This window comes from Rhizophagus irregularis, chromosome 9 (assembly GCF_026210795.1).
Source record: "Rhizophagus irregularis chromosome 9, complete sequence".
NCBI lineage: Eukaryota > Fungi > Glomeromycota > Glomeromycetes > Glomerales > Glomeraceae > Rhizophagus > Rhizophagus irregularis.
Window position 1 is genome coordinate 4,504,646 of NC_089437.1, and position 25,277 is coordinate 4,529,922.

At 29.9% G+C, this 25,277-nt stretch overlaps 7 protein-coding genes across 7 annotated transcripts; 4 read left to right on the forward strand and 3 right to left on the reverse strand.

Moving 5' to 3' along the window:
* Positions 1-1,113: 1,113 nt before the first annotated feature.
* OCT59_030036 (uncharacterized protein) lies at positions 1,114-1,470 on the forward strand (the record flags this gene model as incomplete). The annotated part of the gene is made up of 1 exon (XM_025331369.2): positions 1,114-1,470. The coding sequence occupies one exon, from the start codon at positions 1,114-1,116 to the stop codon at positions 1,468-1,470; it is 357 nt and encodes a 118-aa protein (XP_025188948.2).
* Positions 1,471-2,685: 1,215 nt separating this feature from the next.
* On the reverse strand, positions 2,686-3,743 carry OCT59_030037 (uncharacterized protein; the record flags this gene model as incomplete). Its single annotated transcript, XM_066146387.1, has 6 exons — positions 2,686-2,715; positions 2,800-2,949; positions 3,030-3,199; positions 3,281-3,383; positions 3,452-3,622; positions 3,696-3,743. The coding sequence occupies 6 exons, from the start codon at positions 3,741-3,743 to the stop codon at positions 2,686-2,688; spliced, it is 672 nt and encodes a 223-aa protein (XP_065995036.1).
* Positions 3,744-3,965: 222 nt separating this feature from the next.
* Positions 3,966-4,490, reverse strand: OCT59_030038 (uncharacterized protein; the record flags this gene model as incomplete). Its single annotated transcript, XM_066146388.1, has 2 exons — positions 3,966-4,276; positions 4,358-4,490. The coding sequence occupies 2 exons, from the start codon at positions 4,488-4,490 to the stop codon at positions 3,966-3,968; spliced, it is 444 nt and encodes a 147-aa protein (XP_065995037.1).
* A 698-nt stretch (positions 4,491-5,188) lies between these two features.
* Positions 5,189-5,599, forward strand: OCT59_030039 (uncharacterized protein; the record flags this gene model as incomplete). The annotated part of the gene is made up of 1 exon (XM_066146389.1): positions 5,189-5,599. One exon carries the CDS (start codon positions 5,189-5,191, stop codon positions 5,597-5,599), a length of 411 nt encoding a protein of 136 aa, XP_065995038.1.
* A 3,168-nt stretch (positions 5,600-8,767) lies between these two features.
* Positions 8,768-9,169, forward strand: OCT59_030040 (uncharacterized protein; the record flags this gene model as incomplete). The annotated part of the gene is made up of 1 exon (XM_066146390.1): positions 8,768-9,169. The coding sequence occupies one exon, from the start codon at positions 8,768-8,770 to the stop codon at positions 9,167-9,169; it is 402 nt and encodes a 133-aa protein (XP_065995039.1).
* Positions 9,170-9,207: 38 nt separating this feature from the next.
* On the forward strand, positions 9,208-12,789 carry OCT59_030041 (uncharacterized protein; the record flags this gene model as incomplete). Its single annotated transcript, XM_066146391.1, has 10 exons — positions 9,208-9,232; positions 9,305-10,412; positions 10,472-10,598; positions 10,659-10,764; positions 10,836-10,949; positions 11,089-11,538; positions 11,608-11,732; positions 11,805-12,225; positions 12,293-12,609; positions 12,691-12,789. The coding sequence occupies 10 exons, from the start codon at positions 9,208-9,210 to the stop codon at positions 12,787-12,789; spliced, it is 2,892 nt and encodes a 963-aa protein (XP_065995040.1).
* Positions 12,790-16,278: 3,489 nt separating this feature from the next.
* OCT59_030042 (uncharacterized protein) lies at positions 16,279-17,010 on the reverse strand (the record flags this gene model as incomplete). Its single annotated transcript, XM_025328999.1, has 1 exon — positions 16,279-17,010. The coding sequence occupies one exon, from the start codon at positions 17,008-17,010 to the stop codon at positions 16,279-16,281; it is 732 nt and encodes a 243-aa protein (XP_025164399.1).
* Positions 17,011-25,277: the final 8,267 nt, after the last annotated feature.

Below are 25,277 nucleotides of genomic sequence, written 5' to 3' on the forward strand. Positions count from 1 at the left end.
TAGCATAGAATCTTCTTTCATGTACTAAGTACAATATCTTGCTGGGTATAAATCACATATTATTTTTTTCTAAAAGTTGATTTGCATATAATTTTTACATGTAATATCTCCAGACATGCTAGTATTATATTAATAAAATAACATTTGAATATAGATATTTTTTTGGCAATCATTATTTGCGTATGGGATTTGGGATGTGTATGTGGGATCTTAGAGATCATTTGCTAATCCTGAAGTCATCTTTATCAATTTGCAAGGGGGATTGGACACAATAGATCACCACGTAATATCTCGCCATGTAAATTTGTACATGTAGATCCAGAACCAATACCTCACTTGCTCCTGCAGAGTTTCAAGCAATATATTAATATGCTTTTTTTCTACCTTGTACTCCGTACTCAATATTTTGCCTATTTATAGGTCCTAGAGACTAGAAGCCAGAAAATTCAGTATGTCTCTTTCTAACATTCAAAACTTCACTTACAACATATTTAAAAAGCTAGGGGACGACATCGTCAAGAATAAAGAATTTACGGAACTTGCAAAATGTCCGGAATGTGATAAGAATGTACTTTCGCCAGACTTTGAAGCATTTACTGTGTTGTCCTGTAGGCATATTTTTCATAAAGAGTATATCAAAAAAACTTTCCTATTAACACGTCAAAACTATTGTCCTGTCGCAGATTGCATCACATTCCTGAAGTCTGTACTTACTGAACGAAATTTTTCTATATCGTCATAATCAAGTTCTCTATCGATTGCTAGTAGGATGAACTCTCAACTTCAATTAAATTCTCCTATAATTCAAGAAGAGGAGCAGGGATTGGGTGTGAATGAGAAGGAAGTAGAAATTCAGCTTGACAATAATAGCAATAAAAAGTAGACTAATGAAGCTACAAATTCTCCTTTCAGCAAGAAATCCAAGAAATATATAGCAGAGTGTCGCCCAAAAGATTCTAACATCTTGAAAAAGCTTATCCGTGAATTATCTTCTAACACTACTCGAATTTCTGATATTAAGAAAAGGGAAGAGCTTTATAGAGAATCTGCATATGAGAACGAGGGTAACCAAATTTTTTTTGATCTTTTCTATAAATTACTAAGGCTGAAGAGATGAATGAAACCGCACATCATGGCCTAATAAGTAGCTATTATTCTTTTGGTAAGGAATTAGAAAAATGCCTCGCTCACTTTAGACAAACTAACAAAGAATATGAAGCCTTAAAGAAGCTTTACGATGAGGTCAAAGATCAACTTCTAAAAGAGGTCACCAGGTATACTCTTCAGAAAAAAGCAGACAGGGCTAGAAAGGTTTATGACCTATTCTTCCGTATCAGTGATGATAAAAGTCAACGGGCATTGTACATCCATCAAATTAAAACAATCACAGCAACATCTATTGCAAAATTAAGTAAGGATGAAGTAAAATATATAGCGACCAAAGTTATGGAGGCATACCAGGCTCCATAGTATATTACGTGAAAGCAAAACCCATATAATTTAAGTAGAACTTGGGCTTCTGAGCGAGGGTAGAGTCTTTTGAAGCATACACAGACGTTGTTTGGCACACATCCAGGTAATTTGAGAAAGAAGGACATAAATACGTTCTCTGGGAAAATTTTGATACAAATGGTATCACGCTTGAGCAGGATTTTTTTATTTTTTTATGTAAGAATGTTTATTAACGTTTTTTACTTCTTTTTTTTTGTAGATTCTGGCCTAGAACTTGGAAATAGAGACTGGTAGGTGTTTCTAGAAGGGAAGTGGGGTTTTTTATGTTTTTTTATGTAAGAACGTTATTAATGTTTTTTCACTTTTTTTTTGTAGATTCCAGCCCAGAACTTTGATTTGTATTATTAAGTTCATCATTGTTGTTTGTGTTTGATTTAGTTTTTGGCGCAGTTGCGCCATTTCAGAAATTATGGTTTATTATTTCTAATAAATAATAAATAAATTTATTAAAAAATTTTTTTTGATTAAATTTATATTTATAAAATCAGTGTGTTTTTTATTAAATTATTATTAGAAAAAAATTTAATTATCAGCCAATCAGAATTGCGGAATTGCAGGTTACTAACCACAATTCAGCTCCAAAATCCGCAATATTGCAGATTTTGAAAATTATTTGTGGGTCCATCCTTACCAGTTATGCCCGTTTTAAATTCAGTTTTCGAAAATAGAACTGGTTCCAAACCCTAATCTGGGTAGCAAATTTTATATGTATTTATTTATCCGTTTCTAGGAAATTTTATGGTAAAAATTAACTATTGATTACATCGGAAAATTTTTTGGGGTGCAGATCTGCGCAGATCTGCAGGTAACATTTTTGCGCAGATCTGCGACCCTGTCGGCAGTCTTTGGAAAAAAAAATTTATCAAAAACTGCGCAGAATTTCAAGAAACAAAATTCTGCGAAAATTTTTAAAAAATAAATAATGAAATTCTGCGAAGATTATAAAAAAACAAATAACGAAATTCTGCGAAGATTTTTAAAAAATAAATATTCGAAATAATTCAAATATATTTAATTTCACTGATCATCACAATTATTACAAACAATTTTATATATAGTAATTTATTTAATATGTAATTTATTTAATAAAATATATTCAAAAAAATTGAAGAATTTCAAATACAAATTTCCAAATTCTGAAAATTAATGTAATATGAAAAAATTTGACGAATGTTAAGAGAATTTCGAATCTAAACTCTTGAGCTGTAAATTTTTTTGATTTAGATTAGTAAAATAAATTAACGCGGTGTAAAAATCATTATATACCAGATAATAACTTTGACTTACTAATTCTTCGTAACTACTACTATTACCATCATCAGCATCGCTCAATTCTTCGATCATAGATGAAATCTCTGGACTTTGTTCTGAATCTTCTTTCGCCGCTAACTCCTGCAACAAGCGCGGAGTTACAGTAACTTTATTTTTGATCGATTGCTGATAATTGATTATACATTAATATTTGCGAAATATTTTAAAATTTTTAACTTCAAAGTACTGATGAACATTATTATTACCATAAGAAAATCAACTCTCTTTAAAACTAACTTGTCGTTGCATTTAATCCCAGGGCTACTGGGATTTAAGACAATATCGCAGATGGTGAGTACATAAACCCAGTGTTCTGGAGGAAGCTCACTGCTTTCGTATGATTTGAAAACAGAAGAGGTTATTTTCGTGAGAATACCTTGATTTTTAAAAAGTTCTCGATATGCTTCTCACATTTTTGCACTTTTTTTCCATTCGGCAATCTTTTTAGAGGACGCACTGCTATCTACACGTTCTAACTTCTGCTCACCGAAGTTAGAAAACATAGTATTTTGAATATTTGCCGCTAAATCATTTTGCTTGCTTCGGCATTTGTTTTCTATCTTAATAATCAAATAATTTTGGATTATTATTATTATTATTATTGATTATTATTAATGATTTTACGTACTTCTGGTAATAACTTTGATTCGAATAGGGAAATCCACGTATTTATTCCGAGATTTTCAATATAATGACTGGTATGTTCAGCAAGGTATTTCTCTAAAGCTTCACGGTACTCTGTATCTGAGGGAAATAGGATCTTCAGAATAAGTTCTTTGGACACCTTTTTATATGCGCGCTGTAAAGACAATCAGTTATTTTTAAATATCTTGAGATCAAATAAAGTTGCTAAATATATTAAAGTAACTTACGTTCCAAAATTCATCTGAAAGCTCGTCGACCACCACAAGTCTCTGCATCGTTTGAGAATCTAATCGTTGTTGCTCACTAATACGTCAGCACAATCGATATATTGAAGTGATTTTTTTGTCTAATAATTTTATAGTATAGTTGAATTTCTCGATTGTAAGGTAACGTTCGTCACGTTCTTCGAAGTTACAATATTCGTCATCAATTTGCATAGGTGTGATAAGTGTAGAAGCTCTGATAGGTGTGGGTGCTCTGATAGGTGTGAAAGTTCTTCAGTTTGAATCATCATTGGGTTTAGTTGGAGAATTTTCAAGATTTCTTGTTGAATTATTACCAATAATGGGTGTTAATGATCTACCCCAATTTTTTTTTAGCTTGCCACTTTTGATACTTTTTGTAGGATTATTGGATATTGAAGACTTGAGAATTTCATCTGGAATAACCAACACAAACGGTCCTTCGGTATGGGGTGTTGAAGTTAAAATATTATCGTAATCAGGGCCAGTACAAGTTTCAGTATAAGATGTTAAAGCTGAAGCATTATCATCAACATTTCCTGTATCTTGTGATGATACATCATCAGCTGTTGGTGTCGATTGAACAAGCGAAGATTAATTATAATATTAAATTAATGTAAGAAATACAATTTCTTGACGGACTGTACCTGATAAAATTTGAGATAATATATTTCCAGTTTTTTGAGAAGCTTCATCTTTTTTTTCTGGACTATTATGGGAAACTTTCATTTTTTTCTTTGCATTTTTTCCAGTTTTTTTCTTAGTATTTTTCGTTGACATTATTAACAACTAATTTAGAAAATTGTATAGAAAAAAATATACTTGAAATTTACGAAACAATTTAAATAAAAAATTGATTACCGAAATCGATAAAAAAATCCAAAATCTATAAATTAAATAATTTAATTATCAGTAAAAATATTAATTAAAATGATTAAAATCTGTAAATTAAAATAATTAAAATTTAAAAATAGAAATAATTAAAAATCTGTAAATTAAAATGATTAAAATTTAAAAATAGAAATAGTTAAAAATCTGCAAATTAAAATGATTAAAATTAAATAAAATAATTAAGAAATCTGCAAATTAAAATGATTAAAATTTAAAAATAGAATGATTAAAAATCTGTAAATTAAAATGATTGAACCCCTGCGCCAAAAATGTAAAAAAATCAAAAAAAAAAAAAAAAAAATTGAGAATTCACACAAACAAAAGAAATATCAAATTCTTCATTAAAATTCGCAAATTCACAAAATTCATAATTTCGCATTAATTAAAATAATCATTAATAAAATCACTAAAATTCGCTTAAAATTAGCAAAGAACAAATAAAACCAAATATTTACTATACCGCAAATAAATCCTCATAAATTGTTCTTCAAATAAAAATGGTTAGATATCAATGCCAAATTTGTAAAAGAGAATTTTCAACTTACAGCGGTTTAAAATAACATGCCAATGCTAAACATCATGAGAAAATGAGATCCTCCCAACTAAATGAGTTACCAGTACAGCAAAGATCTTTGTTGCAGCCATTAAGAGAAATGATAAGATCAGAACATGATGCAGAACTTTGGAGCACGTCAATTATTATGCCAAACCCAACTACTTCGCAAGAAAAGCTTACATCACAGGATGATGATAATGAGATGAAGCAATTTGAACTTTCATCTCAAGATGAAGACTTAGTAAATATTGCAGATGAATCACGTTATCATTTGCAAAAAAGGTTATGGTCAGAAGAGAGGGTCGAAGTAAATTTTGAAGAATCGGAAGCAGAATCAGAATTAGTAAACTTTGAAGATACTGAATTCATTGATCCTGAAGACCTTCAGGGTGCGTCATTAGATGATGCCATAGATGTAGTTAATGGAAAACCCACACCATAGCGCGTAGTAAAATGGCCGAATGATGCATATCGCGACTTTTTGGAGTTGATAGTAGAGGGTAATATCTCTAATAAGATAGGTGATAAAATAATAAAGTTTTTCAACAAACATAGTAATTTAGACAAATCACCATTGCCAAGTTCAATGAAAAATGGCAAGGATTATCTTAATCAAATAAATTCACCTTTGATAGACTTTAAAGAAAAGGTTGTTATGACCTATAATGAAATTAATTTTACCCTCTACTATCGCCCACTTTTTCGTGCTATTCAAGCTCTTCTGCAATGACCGGAAGTAGCCAATAACTTCGTCCATAAAGGAATCCAAAATAAAATGAAGGTCTGTATAATAATTTGATTTCCGTCTGCAATGATAAATTACATTATTTATGCTTATTTAGTTGTTTATATTCTCAGGATGATAGAGGTGAAACAAGAATATTTGGCGAACCTTTCGAAGGTAACTGGTGGTTAGAAACCGAAAAGAACCTTCCATCATTAAATCGACTATTGTCCATCATCTTATACTCAGACGCAACAACTTTCGATGGACTTGGGAAATCATCAGGCCATCCAGTTTTTTTAACTCTTAGTAACATTCCAAATCGTGTTCGAAATTTGCCGGAGGCTAAAATTCTTTTAGGATTTCTCCCTAAAGTCCAAGATACAGGAATCAAAACAACAGAAAGTTTTCGAAGCTTACAGCGCGATGTGTATCATAAATGCTTCAAAATTATGCTCCAACCTTTATTAGAAAAATCTGAAGCGCTATATTTTGGAATTAATGGACAAGTGATTACTTTCGCTGCACGGATATCTTTTTTTCTCGCAGATATGCTTGAAGCTGATGATATAACTGCGACATATAAAGGAACGCGGTGCAAAATGCCATGCCATACTTGCATAGTTTTGCAAAGTGATCTGAACAATATGAGTCTTAAACTAGAGAACGTACCTCATAGAACTCATGAAAATATGAAGCAAGTAATCAACGATGGCCAAGGAAAGGAGTATTCTGTGCATTCTGTTGAAAATTCCTTCTGGAAATTTCCGTAAATATCTTTATATTTCTGTAATGAATTTCAAAGATGTAAATTTTTACACACGTATAATTTGTTTCAGAAATTTAAATATATACGAAGCCTGCGTTCCTGACCGTATGCACCATATCGATCTTGGACTCTTCAAATACCAATTGGAATTTACACAAGATATTTTGAAGGCAGTCAGAGGAACAGAACTACAAAAAAAATTTGATGATCGACTTCGTCAGATTCCTCGCTTTCCGGGTCTTAAATTCTTATATAAATTAGGACATTTAAACGTACTTACTGCGTCAGACTATCGTAACATAATGAAAATTGCCCTTTTTGCCTTAGATGAAATTTTTGAAGGGAACGAAATAACCCGTAAAGAACTTTGCAAACTTTACGCAAAGTTTAGTAAGATGTACATAATTATACATGCTGCCCAAATTATTTTGGGATGCCATAATTATAATTTGGGATGCCATAATTCATTCGGTTTATATATAATTTACTATGTAAAGTGCCAAAATAATTTGGGATGCCATAATTGAATTTGGGATTTTACTTATAATTACGGCAGTCCAAAATAATTTGGGTGGCATGTATATACATAATGGGCAGGAAAGAAATGTACACTGAAGAAAATCTGAAAATTTTTGAAGTAAGTCAAAGTTCATAAAGTCACGTTGAAAATCATCAACACACTAAAGATTATCAATTATAGTCAGCAATTATTGATTGGTGCATTGATTTCAAAAAGATCTTCTCTCCATTGTCCACTACTGACTGCAATTTTCTGAAGTTATACAGTTGGCGGTATCACGCAGGTAGGACGCTAGTAAACATACAGTATATGATTTTATCCTAATTTATTTTGATTGTTTTCAGTGCCTGCTATTAGAAAATATGGTGCATTGAATGGATTGTCAATGGAAACGTACGAAACCCTCCACAAATCATATGTCAAAACCCCATATCAGTTATCAAACAGAAAAGACGTAATGAGACAATTGGTGAACGCTGTTAGTTGAATCCGACATGACTGAAATCAATTTCTTTGAAATATACATACATTTAATTATAAATTCTAATATTTTTTATAGGTAAAACACAAAGAATTGATATCTTCTGCTAAAAAAGTTATTCATCGTAAAGCCAAAGGATTTGGAAAAGTACTTTGGGAACTAACATTAGATAATATCGATCAAAAAATAAAATCGTTGAAAAAATCTGAAAATCCACCACATTCAAACTTCATTGAAGGGTTATCGCAATTAATTTCAACTTTAGATACCTTTCTGGACACATCTTCGCAGGAGTCCGAAAGTGACGAATTTTACATTAAAATTTATGATTCAGTACACCTGGAAAATAGACATATTTTAAGAACGACAGGAGAATTCCAAGGTAAAGAATGGTTCGGTAATATTGCGGTAACTATACATGCTGCCCAAATTATTTTGGAATGCCATAATTATAATTTGGGATGCCATAATTCATTTGGTTTATATATAATTTACTATGTAAAGTGCCAAAATAATTTGGGATGCCATAATTGAATTTGGGATTTTACTTATAATTACGGCAGTCCAAAATAATTTGGGTGGCATGTATAGCGGTAACTCCTGCGGAAGATCAAGAGCAATACAATTCAGATGAGGGAGCTTGGTATGGAAAAGTAGGTGAATGATTAAGATTGATAAAGTGTTGTATGTCATTAATCAATTTTCTTTATAAGGTGTTGTTATTATTTAAATTCTTCCGAGGTTCTTTCAAAGAGCCATATGAACTTGCTCTGGTTCGTTGGTTTGATCAGGGCCCCTGAATACATATATAATGACCTTGTCGTACACTCAGGCTAGATTTTTTTGTGTGTTCATCGTACAGTTACACAATTTGCCTTTTTTGATGGTATTGTGGCTTGACGTTCGAAGTACACTTAATATGATTATCAAAAATTTTTTGTTGTACGGTTTATATTAATCTAAGATCAATTCGTAGTACATGACATAAAGAACAGATGTATATGATGTACAATTGAATATAGATTTGTAGTACATATGATGTACACGTTATATAATATTTTTATGGTTAGCAATTATAATTTTTTTTTTCAACGTTCTTTGTTTTAAATGTTTTAAATGGAAGAAAAAACAGCAACAGTGAAACGTAAAGCTTATGTACAAACAAAATTGAATTTTCCTGTAAAAGTAAATGATAGTCCTTCCACAGAGAGAAAGATACAAAAAGACAATTCTACACTCTTTATAAATGCTAAACAGGCAATAAAACCAAAAGCCCAAATTAAAACTCAAAGTAATCGAAAGATACCGATACTTGGTGAATTCTTAAAAGATCCAAAATTAGAAAAACTTAGTAATAATCAAGTTTATTGTCATTATTGTGATACTGGAACGCCTATTACTTTACATCGGATTAATGATGGCTATCGATTATGGCAGCATCTTGAAACAAATATGCATAAAGATAACATAATAAATACTGAATCAAATCCTTCCAAAAACTTCGTACCACTTTCCTGAATTTTGAAAGTAAACGAAAAGAAACTTTAAATACAGGAATGCATTTAGAATCATCAGGAAAAGGTAATTATTTAATTATTTAATAATGTTCAAAGAATAAAAGTAAAGAATCTTATCCAAATTCTCTATTTTTAGTGTGCCATGGTTTTTATTCTAAATCATTTGCAGCATTAGCACGATATGGAACATCAACAGATAAATACAAAATTTTACGTGATGATAATCTTTTTGATAAAAATGTTAAGGCACATGGATATATCAAAAGCAACGAATGTGAAGGTTATACAACATCCAAATATTGTTCCAAATGTGGTATTTTAGCACAAATGGATGCCGTACAAAAAAGGAATCGACGTTATCAAGAACTTATTGCACAAATTGATTGTTTGTTTCTCCTGAAAGAAGGTCAACCAATACCTGCAAGTATTATTTCTCAATTTGGAGATAGTTGGGCTCAATACGATATCAAAAAGCTGCATGAAACAATAATTACTTCACTTAAACATCGACCTGGACATACAAAATCAACAGAATTACAACAATTATGCACATATGTTGAAAAAGAAGTATCAGATCATTCCTATTATGTAATAGTTAACAAATATCCAGCACTTGGACGTATTATTGAAGCAGTTGAGACCCATGGGCTTGAGAATTGGGTTAGCCAATGTATAACCTTTTTAATTGACAAAACATTGGAAGAAAATCGACCTATATTTGTTGGAATGGCACAAGCTGTAACAAAAGTTATTGATAAATTGCAACGTGGTGTAACTTCTATGAGAGGAATTGGAGAGTATCATGAAAGTTTTATTGATTTTTTAGTTGTGCTTATGTCTATTAGCACTTTAGCAACACGTTGGCTCACAGCAAATTTGGCTGGACCAACAATTCGATTTTTACGGCATAAAAGAAATGAATCAGATATTTATTATAATATATATGGAATAAATACATCAAGTTTTCCAGATATTATTACAATGTGGCGTAAAGCATATGATTATGCTGGTCCTACAATATGTGCAAAAGATCAAACAAAAGTTGCAGAATTGATTGAAGTTTGTAAACAGCGGCAAAAATGGATTGGATGTGCTGCTATTGAAGATACTATAATTCCAACAACAATGACAATAGAGGAACTTCATAATAAAATTAGCAATTTTAAAAAAGCAACATATATTACAGTTTATGCTCTTTCAGCTTGTATTCCTGGAATACCGCCAATTGTGATTGCTGTCAATCCGTCAGACCAAACGGAAAAAGCAGAAATTAATACGCACATGATAACAATTTAATTATGAGAGAATTAAATCGTGCAGGAGCTATAACAATTGGTTTATATTTTGATGGTGCTACTCTTGATCGGAATTGGTTAGGTGAAGTTTATAGCGAAGATCCAACTTTTACTTGTGAACTTGCACTTAAAAAGGTAAGATCTTTAATAAAAGATTTTAAATAGCAATAATTAAAATGGACTTTTTTTTATTAGAATACTTCTATATTCAGTAAAATGAAATATCCTATAGCCTTACATTTGATGGATAATTCATTACCATTTATTTGTGGAACGGATATTTATCATTGTGTGAAAAAGGGTAAAATATTGTAAATATATGCTGTAATTATATTTGATTTTATATAAATAAATTTTTATTTGATTATTAAGGACGAAATATGCATAATAGTGGAACAAGAGTGTGTCCAATTGGATATTACATTATGTCTACTGAACATTTGTGGATTTTAAAAGAAAATTCTGAAATTTATTCAGGTTTAACAAGTAATATTCTTAATCCTAAAGATAAGCAGGCAGATGAATCAGCTGAGAGATTTTTTTCATCATCTGTTTTAAAAGGCAAGTAAAATGTGAAGTAATTTTAGTTAAAAAATACAATTAATAATTTATTTATTATTCATAGGCTTTACAGATTATTCTGTGAAAAATAATGATGACGAAATGTATGGTGACGCTTGTTACCATTTTTTTTGTGGAATTTTGTTCGAATCATGGAAATCACATAGCATGGCCCATATAGATCGTGTAGGATTTGCTTGGGGCGCATGCATTTTTTTTGCAGGAGTACAACATTTTTTAAAAGCAAATCAAGCCACGTGTAATGGAAATAAATTTGGAATATCTTGGCAATCATGCGATGATTTTATCTATCTGGGATTAACCTTGATATTATTAATTCAACAATGGCCAAATTTTTATTCAAATTATCCTTTATGTCCGTGGATGATTTCTACTGCCTTTCTTAACGAGCATATATTTGGCTGTGCACGACGGATTATTGAAGATTTTACCGTACTAGATTTCTTATCAATGAATGAAAAAATTTTAAAAAATATTATGATTGAAATGAAAGGTTAGTAATTTAACTAAAACTTATTAGTTATTTTAAAAATAATTAAATTAATTATATATATAATCTTAGGTGATTTAATCAGACCAGATAATAATGATGGTTATAATATCAAATTATCCACAGTTAAAGAAAAATTGCCAAAAAATTTGACGGATTTTCCATCAATTTTTGATATTGATAATATGATAGAAAAGGTATATATTACATTATTATCTTATATTTATCCATCATTTATTATTATTAATTGTATGTTACTGAAATTTTAGACTTCGTATGCTATGAAAATTATACTTTGCAGTCTTGGCATAGTAGTAAATAAGGAAATTTTTTCAGAATTAATTCAACAATCCTTACATTCACTTAAAAAAATAAATAATCATAATATACCTATGGAGAACACAAGTGAAACTGATGAACTTGAGGGTGAATCAGAGGATGAATTGGATAATGAATGTGATATTGGCAAATTGCTCACACGACATCAACAACGCATATTGAATAGATCCAAATTTCCTGAACATCTTGACGTTCCTAATAATGATTTAGATGAAATGGATAATGAAAATACTCAATCAACTTTGGAACTGGATTTTGAGGATAATTTTTTTGAAAAGATAAATAAGGCATTTGGAAAAACTCATGAATTGAGTCCATTAGCAATAATGCAAGCAATGTCATATTATCGAGGTAATTTGAATTTAATTTTTTATTATTCTTTATTTTCAATGTTTTAATAAATTATTTGATACTTTAGAAAAATATGATTACTTTACTCAAAAGGAAAAGAAAAAAGTTGGAAATAAAGCTACACTCAATAAAAATAATCTCACAGTAGTCACTGAACTAGGCACAATGGATATTATGGCTGCCGTTCGTCAGGACCGATTAAGTAATACTGAACATCAAGCAAGAACAAAAGGACGAATTACACGATGGAAAACTGCATGCAAAAAGGTCTTTGATTCCACAAAAATAAATCCACAATCATCTAAATTCAAAAGAGGAGATTTTTATTATTATTGCGAAAATAGTCATTCTATTGTCATTGCTGAAATTATTGCAGTATTTGAGGTAAATTATTTTAAATTTTTATTATTTTTACTAAATTTTTTTATTATTCTTCAAAATTTATGGTTTTTTTACAAATTTAAGAAACGTGGATCAAGCTATGTTCGTGTAGATTTATTATCTGGTTTAAACGAAGGAAAAATTCATGCACGCTTGTATGATCTCGCCGGATTCAGCATGTGAATTTATTCCGATTATAAGCAAAGACCGTACACAATTCACATGTGAGTCTAATCCATTTCGTTTCATTGCACATTTGGGTTCTGTATTAGAAGAATATCATGGTACTTCTCACTGGTTAGGAAAAACACTAAAATTAGGAGATCTTCAATATGCGACATATTTCCATTTTGTTGGAAAGTCCTGCGAACTTCGAACAATCCATTAAAGAAGCAGAAAAAATAATGCGGATGAGAAAAAATAATGCTAATTCTAACGATGAATAGTTTTAAAATAGTTTTTTTTCCTTCTATAACCTTTAGTGTACATGTGATTTATCAATAAACTTTTGTCGTACATTGTATTTGCTTTTGATTCAACTTTGTCTGTACTCTATTAGAACGCAAAAATTATATATAAATTTATGTAGTACATTTAATAATAAATTTTAAAATATATGTACACTCTTTATTAAAATTTTTATGTACACTTATTATAACTGTCAAGGACGAGGTTTCATATATGCGCCACAGTGGCATTCAGGGGCCCTGTTTGATCACTGGTAAAAAAATGGTCTATCCTACACATATCCTACACATATCCTACACATATCTTACATATATCGGGTACTCAAAATGTAGAAAATCATACACAAATAATACACATATCATACACGATATCAGGTACTTATATATATAGTATACTGTCAGTCACCTGATATATGTATGATATATATATTAGTACCCGATATGTGTATGATATGTGTATTATTTGTATATGATTTTCTACATTTTGAGTACCCAATATGTGTAAGATATGTGTAGGATAAATCATTTTTTTACCAGTGGATATTATTATGGAGGAATCTGAACTGTACGGGTATCCGCAGTTGTATTACACCAAAGAATACAACACAATACCAATCGGTTCAATTAACCAAGAAGTTCATATAGTTCCAAGGTTTGGCAAAGTAAATCGTTATTTGTTAAATAAATACATGTTTTAAAAATTACTGGAAAACTTTAACGAAAGTAAAGTCAGAAAGTTTAAAAAATAAAATTTGTAAATTTGTTGAAAAACTTTAATGAAAGTATTAAAAAAAAACTATTAAAAAACTTTAGCGAAAATAAATTGTCAACGGAAATGATCGAAAAGCTTAATTAAGCTTAATTACTAATTGAAATCGAAAAGTTTAATTAGTTAGTTACTTAAAGTTTAAACGCAATTATAAACTTGCAATTTTGAGTTAAAGAATTTCGCAGAGTTTTGCAAAAAAAAGGACAAAAAGCGAAGATCTGCTATTTCGCAGAACTTCGCAAAACTGGCATGTTTAAAATTTTCTGTTAAATGAAATTCTGCAAAATTGCAGAATTTTGCTGATTTTATAGATAAAAATATTCAATTATCTGCGAAGTTGCAAAGTTTGCAGAACTTCACAGAAATACACAAAAAATGACAAAAAAAAGCGGAGATCTGCTAATTTTACAGATCTCCGCAGTTCTGCACCCCAAAAAATTTCCCAATGTATACTATAATGGACTGATTTGAAAATTTGAGTAATTCGGAAAAATTGCATTTTCCAAATGAGAAAAACTTTCTTTTAATTTATTTGTAATCTCAATATTATTTTTCAAGTGTAATAGTAATAGTTCTGAAGTTTTTTAAAATTTAAAAAATTTTATTTTTTTAAAATCTTTTAAAATAAAAAAAAAAACCAAGTGAAAGAAAAATAAGATTCAATAATAAAATATACTATATTATACTCACGATATACTATAAAGCACTTACTATTGTGTAAATGGCAGGGGATAAGTAATACATATCCATGTTGAGAATTTCGTGAATATACGTACTATAACAACAATAATCAAATATTTGCTCAGAGCCTTCAGATCTAAGTAGCATAGCGGACATGCTCATATCACCTTATCGATCATTTGCTGATCACTAATTCCGGATTTTAAAAACTTATTGCAAAATCACAAATATTTTTCAAATAATGTGGCAAAAAAATAATGGAAATCTAAGTAAAAACACTAAATTATCATATGACTTTAATTATGTAATTATTAGCACAATTTTTAATAATATCATAAATATATTATTTGTATATGATAATTCACTAATTATTGCCGATCATCAGACAAAAATTGAAGTGCGAAGATGAATATGTGAGTGCGAAACTTAAGAATTTGCACAAATAGTCTTTATATTATATAAAATTAATAGTAAAAATAAAACAGTGATCCGGTCCATATTACAGGTTTTTTATTAGTAACATATTTAGTGAATAATTTTGTAAAATGAATAAATATATGCCAAATAATAATAAAAGCTAAAAAGTTTCTAATGAAATTTAATATACAATAAATTAAAACTAAATTTAAGCTATTTGTGAAATTGAGCATATATTATTATGTAAATTTTTTTAGCAACGGTATTTATATTATGTGATATAATTGAATAAATGATCGGCAAATGATCATCAGTTTTGTGATAAAACAGGGATGTCCGCTATGCTGATCTAAGTATGCGCACGACCCAGAGATTTTTTTGCTGAGCCACATGCAGTACTCCTCTGTGCGACAAAAACCTGCGGATCATATAATAGGTCTGTGCGACATATTAATTTTCGCATATATCGAACATGCCTCGAGAAAAATGTGAAAGGAGGTCTACACGCAACACAAACCTACCCTATTAGTAAATAGTGCTGACAAAAGTATATGTTATGAAAGGCTGAGGACTTCGCAATTCCGAGATCTCTAGGCATAAAACCAAGTTTGTGTCTTGCAAGGTAGAACTACATGTGAAAAGGTATGAAGATTCCATTTGCATGTGCTTTCATAGAACTCTTGACATCATACGATAATGTTAATTACGCCTCTTATCTCCTTAACTTTTCTCAGCAAGATATAAAGCATATAGTGGTCTGTGGAAGTTCAAACAACTTTGCGTAAAAATAACGCAAAAATAAGGTATGTATAGTAGCAAAAAAATAGTCATTATGAGACATTGTATTTAGGAAGCAAGATGTCTTCCACAGCAACAAGCGAAGAAAGTTCCACCTCCCCTCTAGTTGACATTATAAAAAAGTGGGAAATGGGAAGATTTATCAGTTTTTTAGGAGAAAAAAATCACCGGTCATTTATTTCTTGAAAGACACTTTACATAGCATTATAGCTGTATCGAGCGTTGTTCTTATATTATTTTATGAAATTAGATATTCAAAGAGCAAATTTAACGGATTTCGTTACCGGTAGTTAGATTTTTTTTATTCATATCATGTAAAGCGATCTATTCGCAAATTTTATTTTTGTATCAGTTGCTTCGGCAACATTTATTTTATAAATAATAAAGTATCGATATATTCCTCTTTAAAAGTCGCGTGAGGTTACGTGAATTGTTGTGATCGTAATGCCTGATTATTCGTTTCTTCTGTAGTTGTTCGAGAAGTTCCTTCTCCTACTTCATTTTCTACAGTAGTGGGATTTTGAGAAGAAACTATGTTGTCTAACCACGACTTTCCATATTTTTTTTTTGACTTGGTGGTAATTCACTAACTCGAAACCCTAGTTTACGTTTAATTTTCCAACGCCTGTCCTCATCAATAGAATACCAAGTTCCAATTAATGTTAATATTAAACCAGGGATGCCTACTCCGAGCCCAGTGCCTAAGGAAATTTTGTCGGAATTACTTAGTTCGTTACTATTCTCTGGTTGAGGACTACTCGGCGTTGTTGAGGTTGGTTTTAACAATGACAAAGCAGGACAATCAGATAGACTAAAAGAATTAATATTAAGATTAGGCGCTAGGGTTAAATTAGTTAGGAGCGGATTGCCATAACATTTTAATTCTGTTAAATTTCCAGAACTTTCTATGCTTAAACTCGTTAGTGCATTATTACTAACATCAAGATGAGTAAGAGAAATCATGCCAAGGGTAATTTTCGAATAAAAATTATTAGAAAAATTGACAAATTTAAGTGAGTAACTGTATCCTCCAATAGTCGGACCAAGACGATTGTGAGAAGCATCTAATACTTCCAATTTCTTCTCACCGTATCCAAAACCAAGTCCGCTTATTTCATTAAAAGAAAAATTCAATTTGTGGACATTAATGAATCCACCAAAATTTAACCCGCCTTCCAAACTGCGGTTGCTAAGGTCTATTTCCCCTTCTATTGCTTCTCTCACCCCTCCTTTCGGATAATTTGAGTCTAAGTATTCTTGGGCATTTACCATAATATAATATTTTATTTTACACCCAATATGGAAACCTTATTTAGATTTTTTGCAATAAAATTAAAAAGTGAAAAGTAGTCAGGGTAATAACTCCTTGATTATTAAGGGCTTTTGGAAAAAAACTTCTAATTACTTAAATCCCGCTTTTTGTCAATGGTGAAAATCACCCGACTTGTCTGTGCGACGTAAAAAATCGTATGTTAAAAATGCTTGCGTTTCCCTTAGGCCGTTCCAAGCTGATTCTTCGTTTAACATAACACAAGTAGAACGGTGAGAGGAGGGGGGATACTAAAAATAATACAACTATGATAATTTCACGTGATAATTATACTGCAATTTTATTAATTTTATTAGATGTATGATGTAATTTAAAAATGTATTAAACGAAAAATAAATAAAAATAATCAAAGTATTTTAAAATTATTTATTTGTATAATTGTATGTTAAAACTAATTACAGTATTTGTCAATATAATCTATGTTTTACGGCGCTTTGAGGCACGTCCGTTAGTCTTAATCTCTCCTTTAGTATGAAAACCTTTTCTATTCTCTATACACATCTCACATAGTGGATAAATTTGTTTGAAACGCCACCAAACCTTCACTTTCTGGGTCGTTAAAGCGGTAGAGTCACGTGATCGTGACGATCACGTGACGACCAAGAAAGATTAATTATTATGCACACCTTATTAATTAAGATTAATTTAATAAATGAAATTTCAACTTTATTAAATGATACAAACATTTTTAACAAGAATTTTTTTTTTCTTTTTTTTAAAATAATTTATTTACTATATCAGATGATACCAGTATTGATGCTTTTATTTATTTTCAAATTGTGAAATAATTGGATTTATGGAGGTCTCTAATATAATGATAAAGCCTTTATACTTTTAGCATCACCCATTTTTTCAACCTTCCAGTAGACCCCGCTTACTTATAAGATAGGTCACTCCCAGGCCTAAGGTAAAAATCATATATAAAATTCTTTGCAGATCCTACTATAAAAGGAGGTCGTTGTAAACGGCCGAATATCAAGCACGAAAAGATGATAAAATTCAACCGCCAAATGTAATTATCAAGTATTAAGAACAAACAAATTAATCGTGGATTGGTGTGGATGGATAAATAATTAGCCGAAAAGGATAAACATTTAAGAAGAGTAATGATCTGCATGATGTAATATTTATTGAATGATTGACAAAGAACCAATAGGATAAATAGAGTCGATCATTTGCGGCTTAGCGATCTTTAACAATAAGAACGATAAGAAAGAATAATTATAAGCCACAAAAGATAGATTATAAGCAAAACACATAAAGTAGATTAAAAGAACATATAAAATAATGTCGGAAAGATTAAAGAATACAAAATAATATAAAAGATAATATGAAAAGAAAGTATAAAGATGGAATATAAAAGATAACATATTAAAAAGAACATATATAAAGATAACACAGCCACAAAGGATGGGTTATAAATTATTTCTTTACGATGTAATATTCGAATAATAGAAAAGATAATATATAAAATAATATATAAGATAGCATATTAAAAGATAGCGTATTTAAAGTATAGATAGTATATTAGAAAGATAGTTCAAAGATAATATATAAAGAACAGAAAAGATAGTATATAGATAGAATAGAAAGTAGCATAAAAAATTGTATATATAGAGAACGGAATTCAAGGTAATTCCATAGTTCGCATCCACAGAACTCAATAAAATATAAGTTTTATTTTTTAATTATTAATGAAGTTTAATATTAATTAAAGGTAATAGGTTCGCCCTAAACTTTAATCAATGTTTGATTAATTAATTTTAATTAATGAAAATTTAAGATGAATTAAATATATACCTTTGGAAGATAATAATTTGTAGCGAGAGTTATCGCAGTTTGAAATCGAAAGTGGATATAAATTGAGGAAAATTCAGAGAAGTTAATTTTATTTTATATCGTTTAATGTTTTATATTACTAACGCTATTTATTTTGTGAACCAAGAATGTTGTTGTATATTGTTTGCTGATGTTGTTGTTCGTTAATTATGTTTTGATCATGTGTTTGTTCGTTTGATTGCTCGTTCGTTCGTTTGTTTGTTCGCTCATTCGTTCGTTCGACCGTGAGAATGCCCGTTCGATGTGGCAACCTTGTAAATTGATGACAGGGGGAATTGGGGGATCTCATATGGTGCGTGCTTCCGAGAAAGGAAATGATCATCATCACATGATTATTATTATAATGAATATGAAAATTTAATTTCGTTAGTAAGTCACTGATAGGTATTATTAATCAATATTTTATTTTAGAATTTATTTTTAGATTTCAGGTTTTGACGAGTTCAAAAGGAACCAATAAATCAACAAGGATTTAATCGAGTTAAAAACTTGAAAAGGTGAAAGATTGAAGTTTGGAGTTGTGCAAGTAATCACTTAATTGATAGAAAGCACAAGAATATTTCTTTCGGGAATAAAGTACCTGAGAAATTTCATAAGGAGATGTGGAAGTGAAAGATGGATTTTGAAATAAAGATTAATAATGGGAGAACACCAATGTATTATCCGGGGTTCATCTGTGTGGTATGGGTTACTCTGAGTTTGGATTTTGGATAAATGCTCGAGATTGGAAAATTTTTATTCTTCGATATTAAAGATTATAACGTATGGGTTACGTCAAATCTGGATACCCAGCTCAATAACACGTGAATTGCTTTGGGGACGGGGAATGAAAGTTGTAAAGACACCTACTATCAAGAAACATTGGATGGATAAAATGGGACAAACCTGAAAACTGTCGTGCTTTTATTTCAATGTGGGGTACCTCCAGCGGGTAAAAGATAGAGATAAGCTCAGTATAGGTCCACCAATTTAAGAAAGTTGGTTTAGATGAGTTTTATGGATAGCTGATGACTTTTGAAACTGGATTTCGGAAGATTAGATTCACCCCGTTAAGAGACGAGTCGGCCAACGAAGGAGGAAAAGACTGATATGTTGTATTGTTACAGGTCCCAGGCTACATTTCAGATGAGGGTTCCTGGTGTAGTGTCCTAGTTCACGCTTTCATTACAATGTTCCGTTAAAAGAAGAAAAAATAGAAGGATATTTACACATTAACGAGCCGTATAATGAACATTACGTGCAGTATTTAATAATAGAGTAAAATCCGAAAAGAAGGACATTTATTTAAAAGAAGAACATTTATTTGAAAAAGAATATTTATTTGAAAAAGAACATTTATTTGAAAAGAAAGACATTTATCTGAAAAGAACGACATTTTGTGTGTTATAGATTAATTTATATAATATAGAATATATAGTAAGAAGGATTTATGTGGACGATAAGAAAGATTGGAAATTCGCAAACCTTAAAACTCCAAGGTTTTCGTAAAGTTTGTGATATGTGAAATTATGGATCTTGGTGACAAAAAGATGTGACAAAAAGAGGTGATAAGTGAAACTATGAATCACAGTGACGAAAAGATGTGACATGTGAAATTATGGAGATCGGTGATAAAAGATAAATTTGATGGCGCAGTAAAAAACCTCCGCAGCCTGAGGAGATCGTGGACTTAGAAAAATTTTTGAAATTTCGAGGCGCAGCAAAAATTAATAGTAAAATATGACGAAGTAAATATATAGAACCGAAAGATGGAATCTAAGATTGAAAGAAGTAATCTATTTAAAGATGAAAGAATGCTTAGAAGATTGAAAATAGAAACGATAAGATGGATGAACGATATGTTTAGATTTGGAGGAACGGTATGCAAAGATTGTGAAGAAGAAGATATCAATGAAGTTGATGATCGGGTAAAAAGATTACAGAAAATTTTTAAAGATATTGGAACAATGATAACTGAAGAAGAATTGTTAAGATTAACTAGTATGGGATATACAGATGGAGAAATTTTAGATAAAGAATTTATTGAAATTTTTCAAGAAAATAAAAATGAGTCGGAAAAAGAATTGAAGAAAAATTAGATAAGTTGTTGAAGGAACAAGCGGGAATAATAGATAGTGAAGAAAGTGGTGAAAAGAGTGATAACGAAGAATCAGAAGAAGATAATACAGATGATTCAGAAAAAACTGGAGAAATATTAAGTCCAGATGAAATATGGGATGAAAATATTGAAAATTTTAATGAAGAAGAAAATTTATCGATTAGTAAAGATGAAGAAATGTCGAATGAGGAATCTGATGAATCTAATGATGTTGAAGAAACAGAAACAACAAAGATATTTGAAGAAATAATTAGAATGGATTTGAAAAGAATGGGATATGATGTAGAAATAACGGAAATTGAAAGAATAAGAAAATTTGGAGTAACTGCGAAGATAATAACAACATATGAATTTATGAAGAAATATTTAACAATATGGAATCTTGAAGATAAAGAATTAGATGAACAAATATTACAATGGAGAGTTGAAAACACAAAAGAATGCGAAAGATGTGAAATTGAAAGATTAAAGAAAGAATTTAAAATCGGAAAAGAAACTTGCATAGAATGTGAAAAAGATATTGAGAAAGAAAATCCAACAGATGATGAAGATGAAATGGAAGAGAATATAAAAGGACCCGAAATTGGCTCGAGTAAAAACTGAAAAGTAAAGAGAAAAATAAAAATTAAAGGAAGTACCTATAATACCAATAATACCAGCACCACCAATAAAACTGAAGATAACAATGGCAGTAACAAGAGATGAATTCAGAGCATTAATGAATACTATGTATAATTATGATATTGGGGTGGATTGGAACAATTTAGTATTACCACCAGTAATATCGACAGGATTACTAGGAGAAGTTCAAGCGAATATTAATGCAATAGGAAATTTACAAGAAAAAATTAAAGAAATGGAACGGATGATAGAGGAATACCAAGTGGCACGACAGCACCAAATTATGTACCTGAACGAACTGAACAGAATTAGGGACCAAGAAAATGGAGAGAAGCAGGAGGGCCAACAAAACCCGGAGTATATGGACCGAGATTAACCGATGAAATATCACCTGATGACCTTGTGGGAGATGTAAAAATTGTAGGGCAAATATAACTTTGAGATACAAAGATGAATTTCACGAATCAAAGATGGATACAGAATGGAAATTCAGAAAAAAAGTAGTGGAACAAATAAATAGAAGAATGTTAGAATATGATGAAGATACAGATATAATAATCTTAGACAAATCACCATATTGCGAATATTATTACCAAAAGACGAAAAGTTTTGACAGAGGATTAATTACTTCACATGGAAATCATGAGATGGAAAAAGAAATATTCAGATTGAAAGAAACAATAGATAAATCAATAGTGATATTTTTAGAAAAAGATGGCGATGTATGTTGGAAAAATTACATTGGAAGAGAAACAGAGAAAACGGAAAAATCATCATACCCAACATTAAGGAAGGAGGAATATTTGGACATGGTTAAAATGTTTGAAGAAAATCAGAGCGTGTACAAAGATACCAAAAGATACAGTCGAGTAAAAGTTAAAAATGACAATAGTAGTTGGAGAAAAGTATTTAAAGAGGTGGAAAAATGGAGAATGGTTAAAGAAATTTTATGATCGAGGGGGATTTACACCAAAAATGGTAATTAAAGGAAAAGAGGTATTCGATAAGACCCGAGTTCGATTCAATTAGAATTATTATGAACGAGACCCGAGTTCGATTCTTTTAAAGTTATTTGTGAGGTCACAAATAGCGAAGAGGGGGATAATGTAAACGGCCGAATATCAAGCACGAAAAGATGATAAAATTCAACCGCCAAATGTAATTATCAAGTATTAAGAACAAACAAATTAATCGTGGATTGGTGTGGATGGATAAATAATTAGCCGAAAAGGATAAACATTTAAGAAGAGTAATGATCTGCATGATGTAATATTTATTGAATGATTGACAAAGAACCAATAGGATAAATAGAGTCGATCATTTGCGGCTTAGCGATCTTTAACAATAAGAACGATAAGAAAGAATAATTATAAGCCACAAAAGATAGATTATAAGCAAAACACATAAAGTAGATTAAAAGAACATATAAAATAATGTCGGAAAGATTAAAGAATACAAAATAATATAAAAGATAATATGAAAAGAAAGTATAAAGATGGAATATAAAAGATAACATATTAAAAAGAACATATATAAAGATAACACAGCCACAAAGGATGGGTTATAAATTATTTCTTTACGATGTAATATTCGAATAATAGAAAAGATAATATATAAAATAATATATAAGATAGCATATTAAAAGATAGCGTATTTAAAGTATAGATAGTATATTAGAAAGATAGTTCAAAGATAATATATAAAGAATAGAAAAGATAGTATATAGATAGAATAGAAAGTAGCATAAAAAATTGTATATATAGAGAACGGAATTCAAGGTAATTCCATAGTTCGCATCCACAGAACTCAATAAAATATAAGTTTTATTTTTTAATTATTAATGAAGTTTAATATTAATTAAAGGTAATAGGTTCGCCCTAAACTTTAATCAATGTTTGATTAATTAATTTTAATTAATGAAAATTTAAGATGAATTAAATATATACCTTTGGAAGATAATAATTTGTAGCGAGAGTTATCGCAGTTTGAAATCGAAAGTGGATATAAATTGAGGAAAATTCAGAGAAGTTAATTTTATTTTATATCGTTTAATGTTTTATATTACTAACGCTATTTATTTTGTGAACCAAGAATGTTGTTGTATATTGTTTGCTGATGTTGTTGTTCGTTAATTATGTTTTGATCATGTGTTTGTTCGTTTGATTGCTCGTTCGTTCGTTTGTTTGTTCGCTCATTCGTTCGTTCGACCATGAGAATGCCCGTTCGATGTGGCAACCTTGTAAATTGATGACAGGGGGAATTGGGGGATCTCATCGTCTAAAGCAGGGGCAAATCACATGACTTCGAAAAAAATTGTTTTCATAAAATAAAACTTTTTACCATATATTCAACCATTCTAAACACACATCCTAAATGCATTTTTGCCTGCTCTGCAAGTTTACTTAGAACGCAGAGTAGGGGTTTGAATGCTGTTTTTGATTTATTTGACTTTTTCAATTTCGTTATCCATTTTTGGATATGATCGGCAAAGTTTCGTTCATTCATATGTAAAGTCAAAAACAATATTTATAATCCACTTTTTTTCCTTAAGTAAACTTGCAAAGCAGATAAAAATACGCTTATATTATGATTTTAAAGTTTTTATTAATCTTTCTTTATAAAAAATTAATCTAATTAAAATTACACCGAATCACGTGATTTGCTCCCGCTTTAGACGACCTCTATAAAAGGAAATTTTATGTTACATTGTTATGATTTTTTTCCTTTTTAGCTAATTAACCAATAGAATTTAAGAAAAAAGTAAAGTAAAAACTATTAGTAAAGGGTCAATTTTTTACGGTAACCTTTATTATAAGTAAGCAGAGTCCTTTTCCAGTATCTATTATGAACTTTTTAAATTAATTCAGCCATGATAAGTCTTTAATTTTCAATTTCTTTTTGTTGTTTTATTTGTACAAATTATAGTTTTAAGTAAAATTATTTTTCAAAATCTGAAATATTTCATCACAAATTTCTTTCTATATAACCAAAACTATCCAAAATTTCTGAAATCCAAATTTGGATTCTTTTTTGTAAATCATTTAGGTGAAACCAATTTTGCCCAGAACACTAATACAAATATTATTACTAATTTACAACTTTCATATATTTCAAAGCCATTTTTTTCAAATATTTCCTAAAACATTTTCCATATATTAGTGGTTAATAATTTTGTGTTTTCATATATATGTTCATGGAAGATATACTTGTATAGAAGTAAGTATCTATTTCAGAATAAATAGCGAAGTTAAACCTATACACCTTTTCCTTTTTCAAACCTATTTATTATAGTACAAGCTTCTTTAATAATTAAACATTGAAGTAGAAAGAGAAACTTGTGGATTTCTTCAATAATATTGTCTTCTATACTATAAGCGGATATTTTTTTGTATGAAAGTCATATGTAACTTTTTCTGAATCAGAATGCTTTTTAAAGTCATATTAATAATATTTTAAACAGCACCTAAAATAAAGAAAATAGATAAATGAATAGACAAACAGATAATAATTGTAAATAAATAGGTAGCTAAAAAGCAAATAGATGAATAAATCAGATGAATTAAAATGAAAATAAAAAATGAGATAGAAAAAAATTTAAATAATGAAAAAAAGTTATGAAAAAATGAAGGATATATTAATTAAACCATATTT